We start from the raw sequence: 17,092 nt of genomic DNA on the forward strand, positions 1-17,092 counted from the left end.
ACATTTTTAGATTCTCACTCTCTATTCATGGATAAACTTAATTCCCTTTCTCAGGTGAACGCTACACAAAACTTTTCTGAGAAAACGCAAAAACATTAAAATGCAATTTTTCCCCATCTCATTTTTCCCCCCATCATAATGTCGCTTTAGGGGCTCCATAGAGCACTAGTAATCCAGATTTGGTAATCTGAAAAGGTGTCTATCTGGATCAGAGTGATCCAATCCAGTTTTGCTATAAAAAAAAATGGTCATACCGAATTAAATTAATTCTAACTCCTACCTTAATCCTAACCCCTCTCCTTACCCTTATCTCCAAAAGTCTTCACCCTGGCAGGAGTTCTCAAAAAGGTTTAGTTTCAGTGATTGGATACTGTGTCTGGGTGTGGAAAAAACGCATATAAATAGTTGTGGTTTTGAAAATACAGTGTTTGTGTGGACAAGGCCTGACTGACCTCCACATAATAACGATTTGTGACGGGGCTACCGGTTTGACTGACCAATGAAATGATAGTCAGCAATGTTTGAAAAATGTTTGGCAACAGTATTTTGTGATTGTGACCCATAAAATAAACCCACTTCATGAGTGTTTCTGAGGGACTTTGTAGCTATTCTTAGAGCAGAGCATTTGTGAGGTCAGTCACTAAAGTTGTCTCACAATCTCCGTTCCAGCTCATCCCAAAGGTGTTGGATGAGGTTGAGGTCAGGGCTCAGTACGGGCCAGTCAAGCTCACCAAATAATATTTGGGCACACTAAATTCATCCAAACTTAGTTGGAAGCAGAGCTGAAGCATTAAGATTCCCCATCACGAGAATTAAGGGGCATAGACAACCCCTGGAAAACAACCCCACACCATCATCCCTCCTAACAGAGAAGCATGATTCGTCACCTCACAGAACACACTCTCAGAAAAAAGGTACAGCAGAGGTACAATTTTGTTCCTTAGGGAACAAAACGTATAACTTTATCTTAAAAAGGTATACAATTGGCCCTTAGGGTACAATTATACCATTGTTTCCCTCTACTTAGAGCAGGGGTAGGCAAGTTCAGCTCTAGTGAGCCGCTGTCCTGCAGAGTATGGCTCCAACCCTAAAACACATCTACAGAAGCTCTTATTGAGAATTAACGGAGGTTTAGATGTTGATGATTTATTGAAAATGTTTGGTCACCATTACCAGCGTTTCTTTCAGTTGGGCAGTTTTTGACTCTTGGCTTTTTATGTGTTTGGGGTTTTTGTTACAGTGTTAACTGTCAGGTTCATTGCATGAAGTTTTAATTTTATAAGGTTTTCCAACATTAATATGAGTTCCTCTAGCCTGAAAATTTTCCCCAAATGCCTAGAAGTTTTGATTGGTGTAAACCAAGTTCTGGCTGTCTTTCTCTGCCTCTGAGAAAAAGAGAGCCCAGATGAGCTGATCTTAAATTCTCCTGTTATGACGTCACCAGGAAAGGTTTCCTCCCCTTCATCTGCTTTCCCACCCAGAGAATTAGTAGAGAATGGATTCAGTTTATCAGTCGAGATGTCAGCACAGGCTTTACCGATTCTACAGCACCGCCACAAACAGTGAGTAACAGTGTTCATTAATGCCTGATCTGGGATCAGTGATTTCTGATGTGTAGCTAATCATTCAAGTTCACACAGACTTTCTTTCTAAATTGTTTCATACTGTCAGTCCCACCGCTGGCCGTCTTGATGCATCAGAGAATCAAGACAGTGACTAAAACCATCAACTTCACGTCGTTTCTGTTAGCAGCATGAAACAAATCTGTTATTTAAGTAATTAAACTACAGAGAGCAATCATATTACACTTTTTTTTAATGATGGGATCTGTCAATCACATGTATATCTGCAGTGCACACTTGCCCAAACTGCCGTTACAACAGAACTCTTACTGTATTCATGATGATGTTGTGTTTGTCGTTAGTTGTGGTGAAAGCATATTGTGAGAGAAATAACATTAAAACAAGAAGTGCTTCAAGTCTTGTTTGTATGGTGGGCTTACCACTCTCTTGCAGGTATTTTCCAAACTGCTGTCATAATGAAAGACAATGTTATGCTCAACAGAAGCTCTTACTGTATTCATGTCGATATTGTGTTTGTTGTGGTGAAAGCATTTTGTGAGAGAAATAACATTGCAGAGTTCACTTGTGTTTATTCAGATACAAACAAAATAAACTTGCCTGTGCAACAACTCGGTACAATTACACTTTCTCAGCAATCTTTCCCCAGCTCTCCATCTCTCTCTGGACTGGTGCTGCTCGCCTTACTAAACCATGCCTCCGCCGCCACATAATATAATACTCATTTCAAATGCGAAGATGTCAGCCAATCAAAGCAGGGGGTGTTTTCACTGAAGTCTCACAGCGGACACGCCCCTTGAAACAGCATTCAAGTCAGAGGACTAATATAGAAAAAATGCCTTTTTTTTTTCTAAATTATGACATTTTTTTGATGAAAAAAAACATACTAACAATATAAGTACATCTCAGGATACATTATAAAATAAAAATAAAAAACATGCCTTCGGACCTCTAACAAGACACATAATCTGTTCAAATCAAAAGAAGCCATGAACAAAAATTGTTATGAACAAAAAAGCCACTAAGCTCATCACTGACTAAAAGTGACAAAAAATAAACAAAATTCATCAACAATACAAACAACAATACCTCAGCACTCTTTGACTTTTCTTGGTCTTCTGCTTCGTGTCTGAGTTGCTGCTGTTCTTAAACCTAATCCATATGAATATCTAGCAGGGATGAAATTTCACAAATGTATTTGTTGCAAAGGTGGCATCCTATCACAGTACCACACTTGAATTCACTGTGATCTATAAATGCAGACGGCATGTTTAGGCGATTGATTCTATTCACCTGTGGCAATGGGTCTGACAGAAACACCTGAATTCAGTAATTAAGGGGCGTGTCCCAAAGTGTACTTCACTTCCCTTTTCTCATTGACGCTGATAACTTTCACAAATTCCTTTTCTCACAGACGCTGATAACTTTCACAAATGATATAACCATCAGACATGTTTCACGCAAAAATACACAAACGATTAACTTGTGCTTTTGAGCATCATGAAACTCTCAGAATTGTATATTGATGTAAATGTGATGAATTTAAAACAATCAAAAACAATTTGGTTAAAGAATATATGGATGATATAAAAGCAGATACATTCTTTAACATTAATTCAAGCATTTAAAATGTCCTTAACATACTCACACAGCATGACTAGTAGAGTAATACATAGGGAACATGCGAACGTACAGGTATGTATCATATACATTCTGGAATAGTTTACTTATGAGTAAAATGAAGAAGATGTCTGTGCTATGTGTATTGGGTTGAGTCCTCAATGTCCAGGCCCCTCTGTCTGCTTGAGGATGGGGGCATGTGGTGATATGGAGAGAGATTGGAATCTATTCGAACTATCAACAGGACACTAACGGTGTTACTGCTTAGTGGCCTTCAAGCCACAAAAGTGACAATGGAAATTTGACTCAGAGTCCTTGGTGCCAGGATATTAATTTATATGCAAGAGTCCAGACGCTGCAAATGGTTGCATGTACTGAGAAAATGACAATCTGAAAAGCGTGGAGCGCTAACATGAACTGAAGAGGTAATCACTCTTAACTGCATATAATGATTCTGATCCTGATGGTTATTAAAGATGAACATCATCAGGACAGACAGTGTCCTTCAGTACAGGATGAAGATGATGATGATGATGATGATGATGAGAGGTAAAGTTCAGTGCTGTTACACATTAGCGTAAATATTGTCGGAAGAATCAGAGAGGGTTGTGGGAATTTGGCTGTGAGTGCCTCTAATTTCCTTATAATTAAAATCAGAGAGAGAAACCTGAGGAGAGAGAGCATTTGTATATATTTAATAATATAATAAATATTTAATAATACTTAAAAACAAAAATCTTTTTTTTTAGTAATAGTACTCACAGATTGATTGTTTGCTGGTGTCGTGTGAGATCTTTTGGAGGAGGAATCAGTGTCTGTCAAAGACAAGTAAATGTATTGTTTGTTAAATCTCTTCACATATTCATATTCTCTAGTTTGTTCAGCTTTAGTTGTAGCCAGCAGGAGGCAGCAAATGTTTTTTTATGAAAAGGGGGAAATATAAATAATGTCAATCTAGTAGTTTGTTTAAAAATAACTTTTAAGGTAAAAACGGAAGAATGAGTCTTACTGTGAGACAGACGCCTCCTGCAGAGAATCACGGTCAGTAACACGAGTCCAGTGATGATCAGAAGCAGAACCACAGACACACTGACCGTCAGTGGAATGGAGTTCACTGTTGAAGAGGGAACCCATGTGCAGTTTATTAACAAATGTGAACAGAACACAATAAACTAAGACCTCACCTGACCTGAAGCAGAACATGAGCATGGACGGCGACTCTCAGACAATGGTACAGGGACAAGACTCAACAAGAGACAACAGAAACATGAGGACTATTGATACACAGAGACTAATGACCAAACAACTGTGAACAATCAACACAGAACCAATGAGAAAACGGGACTGAGAAACACACGACTTATACAAACAATAAGAATATGTGCTGTGTTCCAGTTTGTTTTTATCATGCCCTTCACTCGCTTACTTCCCTCCGTCTCGTTTACTCAGATGTGCGTCATTGCTTACGTTGCATGAGTGCCCGCTACTGGTGGAAACTTCTCAATGAGCTGAACTGGAACGCCCTAAGCCCTTGATCACTTGGAATCCACTTAATGCAGCATTATATATGTACTGTATATAGGTGTGTTTGCGTTGTTTTAAATGTTTAAAAAATAATTAAAACATCATAGATTTGTTTGTGGTGGGGTAAATTAAACGTGATATGCGGTGACGTCACAATCGCATTGCATTGTGGTATATGAAGCAGCCTGAAGTGTACATATGAAGTAGACTCGCTCACTCTTCAGGGAGCAAGGTTCTGTCCATATAAACTTCCCTTTTCCACTTCACGAAGAGGAACACACTACAAAATGGTGGCGGGGATTCCCCCAAGGGGAAGTTTTGCAAGTGCGTGTCCAATAGTGGAGTGGAACGCAGCATTTATTAACACCTCTTTATCTCTCAAAATCTCTCTCTCTCTCTCTCTCTCTCTCTCTCAGAGGAAGTGCGGCGTCTCTGCCACATTCAGCACTTCATGTTGAACATGTTTTACCCAGAAAGAAACAGTCAAAGCTCATCTGAACACACATCGAGAGCTTCAGAAGTACTGAATCTACTGACAACAGAGAAGATCATTTAATAATGCACAATACATGATCAAATGATGGGAAGGGAAACACATGACAAGATCTAGGAATATGACTGATTAAACTTCAAAATAAAAGACATGAAACAAAACCCAACACCAACCATGACAGTCAGAGAAGAGCCTGAAAACACCAGAGACACAAATGAGTGTGTTTGTGTTTCAGTGTGTGTCTGTACCTGATACAGGAGGTGCAGATGTGATCGATGGAGATTTAACTGATGGTGATGGTGATGATGATGATGGTGATGATGATGATGTATTTTCTGGGAATTTTAAATATATAAAAAAATGTATTTGTTAATGATACTTTTTTTACACAGAACTTGACATGTACAGTGACTCATGGCACATATATTGCACACATTCACCACGCAGAATGTGTTTGCTATCACACAGACACTTAGAATAAGTGTGAAAAATAATTCTGAGCTGTTTGAGTTCTCAGAACTGAAGCCTGTGTTTTGACACTGAATAATACAGTACTCATCAGTGTGACTGGATGCACACCCTTAACTGCAGTTAACTATAGTACAAGTGTGGTAAAAGGACACACAGATGAACTAAAACATGCACTTCTACTGCATCCAGATGACCTCACCTGTACTAGAGTTAAAAACTGTAATACTGTGTTCAAATCACACTAATGCTAGAATGCCAAACACTGTAGTACAAATTAAAGGTGAGACTACTATTGATGGTGAGAAGAGCGCTCGCTCTCGCTTTGTGCAAGTCATTATTCAAAACACATGAGTCACACATGATGGACATTAGCCGAGAACTAGCCTAATATATGCTGCTTGACTATGCTCGTGTGTCATGTTCGCTTGTTTGTCCATTTGCGATCGTATTGTGGCTCACTTCAGCGATGATAAAGACCCGTTCATTTCCACACCGTATGGAGCATCTAAATCTCCTCACTGTCTGTTTCAGGCATCAGCTCACAAAATGTGTCCGACAGGTAAGATACTATACTCCTAATATATGTTTGTTTCCTCTTTTCATGATCTATGTAACCCTAATTCAAGGACGGATTGGCAATCTGTGCGTTCTAGAAAAGTCCAGAATGGCCGTCCAACCGAGGGCTATCCCGGCCGCCGCCGGCAAAAAAAAAAAAAAAAAAAAAGTCTAATAACTAGGCCTGTCACGATAGTATATACATCAATAAATCAATTAGTTGCACGATAACAATGAGCTCGAATATAACATGAGTTCATGTTTCGCGTGTAAAAAAAACACAGTATTTTTCACACAATTGACTTATCTGTACAGCGCTGTTTCCTCTGTCCTAAAAACGGCCTGATGATTTCCTTGTTCTATGAAGTTCCTCCTTCAGAAACACGTAACGAGTTCTGATTGGGCCAGCGCTTCCCGTGTTGTGATTGGACAGCAGCTTAGCGCACTTTGTCCGGAAAGGTCCCGCCTCATCCCATAACGGGGAGATGCAAGCGCTGAATGCGCGCTCTTCTCCATGTGGGAGAGCAACGAGACCACGCCCCCTATTTTGCGTGTTCTTGTGGGCGGAGCTTTAGTCAGCAAACGGTTCTAGTGACGTCATCACAGCAGAAAGTGCAGCGGTGTAGTCCAAACCGGCCGCTCGCTGTAGGCTTTGAAAGGGAACTTCTGTTAAATAAAATCTCGCTTGGCATTGAACTTTGAGCTTTATAATTTTACAGGTATTTTTTATGCTCTAACAGCAACATTACACACTAACTAAAGTTTGAAAGATGGAATTGCGAAGAACGGGACCTTTAACGGCCGCGATCGTTTCCATTTGCATACTTGATTGTTTTCCATGTCTCTCGGAGCCGCGCCTCGTCCATTTGGGAAAATGTTTAAACTTGACGCGCAGACTGGGTGCAGCCGCGGCGTGATGAGACGTCAAGCTCGGCCATATTCGTCTGGAACTCGGGCTTCTTCGGTTGCGGAGCCGCATGCAAAGTTACAAAATTTGACGCGCACACTGCCAAGCGAAATGGGGTCTCGCGTTGATGTTATTTTTGCCGCACGCACCCTCGCGCTTGTGCGGACGCGTTGAGTATAAACAAGGCAAACCTACACTGAAGTTGGCACAGTTTGATAAGGCACATACGTTCCCTGTAGAGATAGTAGTTCACGTTCTCCTTTTTTGCCAAATAAATGAAAAGCATGTCATCAATGTCTTCTCTCTTGCTGTATCAAAATCTCACCTAGCTTTCCTCAGAGATGGTCAAGTTCAGTTTGTCCATGATTACATGATATCACTTTTTTTTTTTTTGTATCCTAAATTGTGGATAATTAAGCTGATATATAATATGCTGAAGTAAATTTCTGGAGTGTTAACGATTAAAAGAAAAACAACAACAAGAACCGCACAGAACCGAAAACCGTGATATGAGCCGAACCGTGGGTTTTGTGAAACATGGCACCTAATACACAATCATCCATTGCAGTTTGCATCCATTTTATTTATTGTTTTTGATATTTATTCAAGTGCATTTTTTGGCTATGATGTTCATTTATTGTGAATATGTAAAATGTTTCCGTTTTCAGTGTTAAATAGTCTTCAGAAATAAAAGATTATTGATCTTTGAAAAGGTGTACCTGCATTATTATGCCATTATCATTATTTTAGATTATTTATTTATTATTTAGTTTATCGCAATAGTTTATTGGCCAATTTATCTTCCAGCAAAATTTGTTATCGTGACTGGCCTACTAATAACACAGTATGAACAGCCATCAGCAGGGACACTAATACGATCACTTACAGTATATACTGCTACATGCAAAAAAACTACAACAACAACAAAAAACCTGAGGAAGACGAGTCGGCCTAGTAGCCAGTTTGTGATTGCTCCCTGGATTTCTGGAATCAAATCACGGCAGAATGGCTAGCAGAAAACGTAAGGAGAAAGGTGGCTGGGAAAAAGTTAAAGAAAAGAGGGTCAAGTACAGTGTAGTACATAGTACACCATACTATAGTACAGTGTCTGTTGTGCACGGCTAGAGGCAAATGGCCGGATGATGGGCTTATTTGGGAAAAAGTCCAGGGCTGTTTTTTAGCCCCAGTCCGTCCCTGCCCTAATCTGGTCATAATTGTAATATGTCGTTAGCTGGACTGTCGGCTCGTGTTATATCGAGTTGTTCATGAGAACGGTTTGTGTTTTGTGATCGCTATTACTCTAATCTGGTCATAATTGTAATATGTCGTTAGCTGGACTCGTGCTCGTGTTCTATCGAGTTGTTCATGAGAACGGTTTGTGTTTTGTGATCGCTATAACGCTAATCTGGTCATAATTGTAATATGTCGTTAGCTGGACTGTCGGCTCGTGTTATATCGAGTTGTTCATGAGAACGGTTTGTGTTTTGTGATCGCTATAACGCTAATCTGGTCATAATTGTAATATGTCGTTAGCTGGACTGTCAGCTCGTGTTCTATCGAGTTGTTCATGAGAACGGTTTGTGTTTTGTGATCGCTATAACTCTAATCTGGTCATAATTGTAATATGTCGTTAGCTGGACTGTCGGCTCGTGTTATATCGAGTTGTTCATGAGAACGGTTTGTGTTTTGTGATCGCTATAACTCTAATCTGGTCATAATTGTAATATGTCGTTAGCTGGACTGTCGGCTCGTGTTATATCGAGTTGTTCATGAGAACGGTTTGTGTTTTGTGATCGCTATAACTCTAATCTGGTCATAATTGTAATATGTCGTTAGCTGGACTCGTGCTCGTGTTCTATCGAGTTGATCATGAGAACGGTTTGTGTTTTGTGATCGCTATAACTCTAATCTGGTCATAATTGTAATATGTCGTTAGCTGGACTATCGCTCATGTTCTATCGAGTTGTTCTTGAGAACGGTTTGTGCTTTTGTGTTTGAAGGGGTGACTTTTTCATTGAATATTCGACCTGGATTAGTTACACAAAGATTCTACCGTAGTCGTTGCCTGGGTTACGTATGTGTCGGGCGGAGCTATCAAAATAGGGTCGAGATCCTTTTGGGGGTGGGAGTTTGTTTGTTTTGGTGATTTGAAATATCAACAATGGTTACCAGAAAGCACTTACCCCACCTTTAATATTTTTTGTAAAATTGCATTATGGTTTAAAGGTGTCATGAACTGACTTTTTTTATACTGTTGTCTGAGGTCAACTTATGATGTTTGCACAGTTTTTATATTTGAAAACATCATAATTAATAAGTATAGGCTATTTCCTACACTGGTTTTGAAGCTCTCTTCTGAACGCTGGGTTTTGATGGGCGTGCTGCACTGGAGACTGAAGTAAACACCCACGGCTAGGATTGGAGAAGATTTGCATATTTAATGAGCTTTAGCTCTGCTGTCAGTTCAGTTCACATGAGGGAGGGATTGTTTTGAAAGCAGCAACCGGAATGATTCTCTGACAGGGCTCAGTCTCAAAACTTATTTATCAAACAAACACAATGATTTGTCTCTTATCCGCCCACAATTTATTTGTTTTTTTATTACTTGGCCCGCCCTGTCTGCACTCTCAGAAAAAAGGTACATTGGAGGTACAATTTTGTTCCTTGGGGAACAAAACATATAAATGTACCTTTAATGGGAGACAATTGGTCCTTACGGTACAATTATACCATTGTTTTCCTCAGTTCGGTCCTAGTGAGCGCTGTCCTGTAGAGTTTGGTTGCAACCCTGAAAGACATCTATAGAAACTCTTATTGAGAATTAACAGGTTTAGATTTAATGGTGATCAGTGTTTCCTTTAGTTGGGCAGTTTGACTTGGAATTTTAAGTAAGTTTGTGGTTTTTGTTACAGCATAAACAAAACACATAATTGCTCAAAACAAACGAAGCAAAACCAACTGTATCAGGAAGAATAATGTTTGACTAAACTCATCACTGAATACAAATAATAATAAATAATATTCACCAACAATACTTTCTTGTCACAGATCAGACGTTTTAAATATTGTTTTTTATAAACATTCTAAAGGGGGAATCGTTTAGACGCACACAGATATCAAGGATCAGCATACGAATCCCAACAATGGTGACATATTTAATGCTGCAATGCATGCTGGGAGCCACAAGTTTTATAATGTGTTGGTTTAGTAGGGTTGGAGATAAACTCTGGAGCTCTATAGGGCTGAACTTGCCTACCCCTGACTTAGAGGTACAAAAATGTACCCTTAAGGGTTCCACCCCAGGAACGGCCACTTGTACCTTAAAAGGTAAAATTTTGGATTTAGAGGTAAAATAATGTGGATATAAGCGTGGACGCTCTTCAAACACAACGGAGATCAATAAATGAATGTTATTTCACTATTTAAAATTCACCGCCTGCCGACGAGCTTATGCTTTGGTAGCCCGTCTGGAAAACAGCCCTGGAGATGTCTGATCTCGCAATGAACCAACAAATAAGGGACTCTTCAGTCTGTGACAGTGTGCTAAGGTATGTTCTGTTAGACACGTTACACACACATAATAAATACGATCTGTAACAATGCAATAGCTACTATCACACATAAAAAAACATGTTTTAATCACATAAGTGTGCTGCACATTCCTGTCATATACAATATTGAAGCACATCATTGAGTTTTAATCTCAATATGTCTGAAAATCCAGTGTCGACCTGTGTCTTGTTTACACATGATTATCTTGCTATCTTCGGCATATTTATTGCTCGGTGACGTGATCAGTTTAACTGTACGAGTCGGTGGGCCGGGCTACAGAAGCAGGCATACACATTTATCTGTAGAGGCAGCGTTTCCCCTTCTAATATGTCATTGATTTGAGAGTCTCGTTTTCTGGGCCTATTGTCTATAACTGTCTATATTTCTTTTAAATTTTCAGCTCCAAAACTTACAGGATATTCTTATATTACCATGACCTTTTATATATCAAAGGCTCAAGGGATAGTTGATTTCTCAATTCATCACCCCTTTAATATCAGTGATAAAACCCTGTGTACCTGTAACAGTGATCCGCACTCGTGTGATGAAGCTCTTGTGTCCTTGATCAGACTGAACTCCACACCAGTATTCTGAATCTTGTTCAGTCACACGACTGATGCTTCCCATCAGGAGCTGCTCTTCTCTGTCATCATACAGCTGGATCTTTCCCTCACTCCTCCATCTACTGCTCTCCTTCACAGACGTCTCTTCAGCACAGAGATCAGCTCCAGATCTCCAGCAGAGAAACTTCACATCACTCCTGTGGGATTGTGGGTATTTGCAGCTGATGTTCACAGATCCTCCTGCAGCCGCTGATAGACTGATGCTCTTCACACAACAATCATCTGTTTGAGATCCAAATAAAGAGCAGTAATGTTACAATGAGCAGATATATTCATGATTCTGTCCAATAATGCATGAGTGACTGAAAGCGGCTCACCCTTCTTAATGTCCAGATTAAACTCAGAGAAGAAACTGTAGTCTTCAGAAGCTTTGACTGTAATCTTATATTCTCCAGAGTCGTTGTCATTCAGCTCTCTGATAAACACACGTAAGAGCCCTGCAGATCTGTCATCATGAACGCCGTGTTTCTGTTCTGCTGCTCTGTTAGTGTTTATTACTGGAAAACATTGATCTGCTCCAGTTTTACACACATATTTCTCACGGTTCCTGTGTTGCATCTCATATTTGTAGTTTATAATGACGATTCCTCCGGAATATCCCGTCACACTACTGATTCTTTGACCTGTTCAACACAAACCCAGATCATTTGTCATATTGTTCTCAGTATAAACACATATCTGGCCATTATGATGCAACAATTATGAAAGCAGGTCCAGATTATGAGTGTAAATGTTAGATCAGGAGATAAAAAGGTTATTGATGGCGTCTGTTATGAGTGAGACGTGTGAACGGCAGTAATTACAGTCAGTGTTGAGTATCGTGATGTTGAGGAGATCGTCATGGGTTTGAGGCTCTCAGTTACTCACCTGTTATAACCTCCAGCTTCACTTCAGTGTAGAGATCTTTTTTTGCATATATATCAGTTCCACAGTAGTAAGTGTCAGAATCCCCTTCACTCAGATCTCTGATGGTCACAGTGAGGACTTCAGATCTTGTGTTGTCATACAGAGAGAATCTTCCAGAATGAGCCCAATTATCTTTAATATTAGTCCTGATGAGGTCTGTGCACTCGGACCACTGACCTCTACAAAAATACTTTATATATGCTGAATATCCTTCATCGTATCTGCATTTGATCGTGACTCCGCCTCCTGAATATCCCGTCACACTGAAGCTCACGACACCTACAACAAACCAGCATCTTAATACAAGATTTTGAAACAAGACATATTCATAAGACTGAAAAGAAATTAACGTTCAAATATCTTTATATGTTTTAGTGATTTACTCTGAGTTCAGATTCTTACCAGGAATCATCATCAGAGTGAAAGTCCAGATGATCTTCATTCTTCTCTCTTATTAAATGATCTTCTCTGTTGTCAGTAGATTCAGTTCTTCTGAAGCTCTCGATTTGTGTTCAGATGAGCTTTGACTGTTTATTTCCTTGTTACATGTTTAACATGAAGTGCTGAATGGGGCAGAGACGCCCACTTCCTGAGAGAGAGAGAGAGAGAGAGAGAGAGAGAGAGAGAGAGAGAGAGAGAGAGAGAGAGAGAGAGAGAGAGAGAGAGAGAGAGAGAGAGAGAGATATTAGGGCCGGGACTCGATTAAAAAAAATAATCTAATTAATTAGAGGCTTTGTAATTAATTAATCGAAATTAATCGCATTTTAATTGCATATAAATATTTGACCTGGAAAAATGAGAAGTAATTTTTCACATGGATTTTTAGTATACCATTGAATAATGACTGAATACATAAGCTTAATCAACAAAATATTGTTTATTTATTTCAGTCCAGCAGACCAGCGCAATGTTTGCCATTAAGTGTAGCAAAAGCATATTTGTGATATTTGAGGCTCGATGGGCTGCTGTGATACGCTAACTCCTTGTTGTATAGTAGGGGTGTCCAATCCTGCTCCTGGAGGGCCACTGTCCTGCTGAGTTTAGCTCTAACCCCAAATAAACACACCTGTACCAGCTAATTAAGGTCTTATTAGGCATACTAGAAACTTTAGCAGTGTGTTGAGGCAAGCTGGAGCTAAACTCTGCAGGACGTCAGTGGCCCTCCAGGACCGACTTTGGATACCCCTGTTGTACAGCTTGCACACAACCATGCTCTTGTCGACGCTTCCATCATTTCGTTTTTTAAAACAAAATTTCCCATCCACGGGGCCAAGCAAAGCGGTCTCATCAGCTTCTTCGTTCATGTTCACGTTTGTTGTTGTCATGACTCATGAGCGCTAGTTGGTGTTCCAGTATAATCGGTCCGTCGAAACTCATTCATTGAAAAACGTTCCGCGGGGCAAAAATAAGTGTGATTAATTTTTTTTTTTTTTTTTTTTTTTTTTTTGCGTAATTAATTGACGCGTTAAAGTCCCGTAGTTAATTAATCTTAATTAACGCGTTAAAGTCCCGGCCCTGTAAATGCATATAGATCACCTTTGGGATGAATTAGAGCGGAGACTGAGAGCCAGGCCTTCTCGTCCAACATCAGTGCCTGACCTCACAAATGCGCTTCTAGAAGAATGCTCGAAAATTCCCATAAACACATTTCTAAACCTTGTGGAAAGCCTTCCCAGAAGAGCTGAAGCTGTTAGTTTGTTTTACACACAGTAATGTATTTACACTAAATTACTCTGCTGCCATTTCCGCCTGGATTTGGCCTACCCAAATTGAAATCCGCCCATACCCACATACAGTGGTCTAACTTCTAATTCTTTTTTGAATGTGTGCAACTCAGGCTTTTTTGTAACTTCCGGTACAAAAATGGCCCTTGGGGTGTGAAAGAGGGCTGCACATCCAGGGGTTTCCAGTACTTTTAATTGGGGCAAAATATACAATACAACAAGTGACAATGCCAGTTTGTTACTGTTTTGTTATAAATTTTAACTTGCAGTTTTGCCTGGATCTCACCTTGTTTTGTGTGTTGAAGTCACCGACACAGCATTGCACTAGTGTGAGTTTGCATGGAGGCTAAGAGATGCAAGGAGGAGATCCAGTCAATTGAAGGAATGTTGAGAAAATTAATTAATTTATTAATATCAAATGATAACCATAAGATAAGATCAAACCATAAATTATAATAAATGTAATAAATATTTCAACATATGTTGACATTTAATAAAAAAAGATACATAGCCAGTTGAACAACACTTCTAGTATTTCAAACTAAATATATAAATCTAGGTAACATATATTTCTTGCCTAGGAGAAAAGGTAAAGTGGAGGGAGAGCTCTCTTGCAGTTCTTGCATAAAATAAATCAAGGCAATCATTCATCATTTATACCCTTTTAGAATCATATGAGTAATGCCAAGTTCCTCATTTGTTATCGTGAGTGGTTTTCACACCCTAGGAGCAAAAATCACAAGAAAGATCAAAAGGTCAACGTAAGTCAACAGTATAGATACATCAAGAAAGAAAAAAAACACTTATTAAAGGTAGGATAGGTAAGAATTGGTTAAAAAACTTTTTTTCCAAATTTGTTTAAACGTTCTTTATATCAATACATAATTAAAATGTAAGCACTCTGGACTGTGCAGTGCACTGACCTAAAGAGTCACACACACACACACACACACACACACACACACACACACACACACAAACACACTACATCTTGGCATTATCTTGGATAAAATTCCATTCATTATACGTTAGTGTTGTTCACATTATATGCACTTACGTCTCGATTGCCAATAAAAATAAAGCTCTCACTCACCGTCTGTGGTTTCCACTCATGACCAGGAACAAGCAAAAACACTTGCAGAACTCCATCGCCGCTCCGGGAAAACAAACAGCATCCACTGTTTGACGCGGGTTATTTGTGAAGCTGAACAAAGTTATCTTTCAATCTTTCAAGATTCTTTAGTGACACTGTTGATTTTGTGCTTTAAAAACAAAATGCCTGCGCCGCCGACAGCTCCTGTAACCCAAATTAAGCTTGTTGATGGATGCACTCTTGCTCTCACTCAGAGGTGCATTTCCCAAAAACATTGTTAGCCAACTATGGTCACAAGTACCGTCATTATCAACATAGTTGAACGATTCAGTGTTTCCCGAAACCGTAGTTCACAAACAGCATCGCACAGTTGTGTGGTTGCAACGACAGATCTCGACCTGTGGTTAGAAGCAGAGTTTCTTGTTTACATGACATGGATCTTATCTTGAGCAAAATAAGCAAGCTGATATTCAGTACTTTTTTTTTCTTTTTTTTTCGAATACATACAAATGTAATTTACATCTTATAGTTTGTCAAGAGATTTATAGCACCATTTTTGAAGAGTGTGCATGTGCGAACGTGCTCTAGAATGTGAAAATAAGCCTATGATTGACTCTGGATATAAAGCAAAATCCTACTTCTTGTCCATGCCATGTCCATAATTTATAGCAAAAAAAATCTAGCATTAACTGCACCTTAAATGGATACATTAAAAACAGTTATTGCTTCACCACCTGCGTGACATCATTAACCAGCGGTGTTGAATGACAGATTTGTGACATTGTGGTTTCGGGAAACAGTCAACAGTAGCTAGTTTATTTCTTCAACGATGCATTATTTCTTCAACGAGTTATGTCGTTGTTAGGGAAACACACCGCTGGTTGGTGTGTGTGTGTGTGCGCTAATCCAGGAGAAGTGCCCATTCAAGGAATCCCGCCTTTTATGACATCATACAGGGCCATTCTTGAGAAAAGAAAAAAAAATTGAAACTTGATGGAAATGGAGTGGTGATCAGGATTCACCAAAATTAATCCAACATGATCCTCATTTGAATCCTGATGCCAATCCTTTTTGGCACAGAAAAACTCATATGTCCAACTTTTTTGGTCCATGTTTAGCATTAGAATCAACTCTTTAACAGTGTCCGTAAGGCAGAAAGCATGAAATGACATTAGAAACCCACCCATTATGTAATCTGGTCATTGTTGACAATTTTGTTTCCTCCCCTCAGTGCCTGTGTGTTTGTTTTGTATTTTGGGGGCTATGCCGCCCCATACGCAACAAACTGGGATGCTCTGTGTATTCTGACACCTTTCTATCAGAACCAGCATTAACTTCTGGGGCAGTTTGAGCTCCAGTAGCTCTTCTGTTTGTTTTGTTGTGATTGATTGATTGATTGATTAATTGATTGATTGATTGATTGATTGATTGATTGATTGATTGATTGATTGCATGATTGATTGCATGATTGATTGATTGATTGATTGATTGCATGGTTTATTGATTGATCGATCGATTGCATGAATGGTTTATTGATTGATTGATTGATTGATTGATTGATTGCATGAATGGTTTATTAATCGATTGATTGATTGATTGATTGATTGATTGATTGATTGATTGATTGATTGATTGAATGATTGATTGATTGATTGATTGATTGATTGATTGATTGATTGATTGATTGATTGATTGCATGAATGGTTTATTGATTGATTGATCGATCGATCGATCGATTTATTGATTGATTGATTGATTAAGAGAGTGCAAAAGTGAAAGAAAGAAAGACACTGGACAGTGACATCTGGAGGACACATAATGCGGTTCATATTGTCACCATATAAATGAATGTTTCTGATTGATCAATAAATATTTGTAACTTCCCACCTATTTTGGCCTAAATTACATATGAAACAAATCAGATCAAAACCTGCTGGAAACCACAAAATGAAAGTGAAACTAATAAAGGAGTTTCTGTAGTGTGAGTCTCAAGCAGCTCCCTCTTGTGTTCAGATGATGTTCAGCGCCACGAACAGCAGCTGAT

At 39.1% G+C, this 17,092-nt stretch overlaps 1 protein-coding gene across 1 annotated transcript; it reads right to left on the reverse strand.

Moving 5' to 3' along the window:
* Positions 1–3,269: 3,269 nt before the first annotated feature.
* Positions 3,270–12,751, reverse strand: LOC137072691 (polymeric immunoglobulin receptor-like). The gene is made up of 8 exons (XM_067440610.1): positions 12,634–12,751; positions 12,193–12,510; positions 11,643–11,948; positions 11,221–11,547; positions 5,466–5,552; positions 4,210–4,314; positions 3,963–4,015; positions 3,270–3,867 (listed from the first exon to the last, which is right to left on the reverse strand). The coding sequence occupies exons 1-8, from the start codon at positions 12,671–12,673 to the stop codon at positions 3,766–3,768; spliced, it is 1,338 nt and encodes a 445-aa protein (XP_067296711.1). The 5' UTR covers positions 12,674–12,751; the 3' UTR covers positions 3,270–3,765.
* Between the last annotated feature and the right edge of the window lie 4,341 nt (positions 12,752–17,092).

The sequence above is a fragment of the Pseudorasbora parva genome, chromosome 4, assembly GCF_024679245.1.
Source record: "Pseudorasbora parva isolate DD20220531a chromosome 4, ASM2467924v1, whole genome shotgun sequence".
NCBI classification, from domain to species: Eukaryota; Metazoa; Chordata; class Actinopteri; order Cypriniformes; family Gobionidae; genus Pseudorasbora; species Pseudorasbora parva.

What these genes read in the sequence shown, in the direction of transcription:
- LOC137072691 (XM_067440610.1), bottom strand. Translation starts at nt 12,673, where the DNA reads ATGAAGATCATCTGGACTTTCACTCTGATGATGATTCCTG. An exon ending in AGTGCGGATCACTGTTACAG is followed by an intron (nt 5,553 to 11,220) that starts GTACACAGGGTT and finishes TAAAATTCCCAG; the next exon opens with AAAATACATCATCATCATCA. An exon ending in CAGGAGGCGTCTGTCTCACA is followed by an intron (nt 4,016 to 4,209) that starts GTAAGACTCATT and finishes TGTCTTTGACAG; the next exon opens with ACACTGATTCCTCCTCCAAA.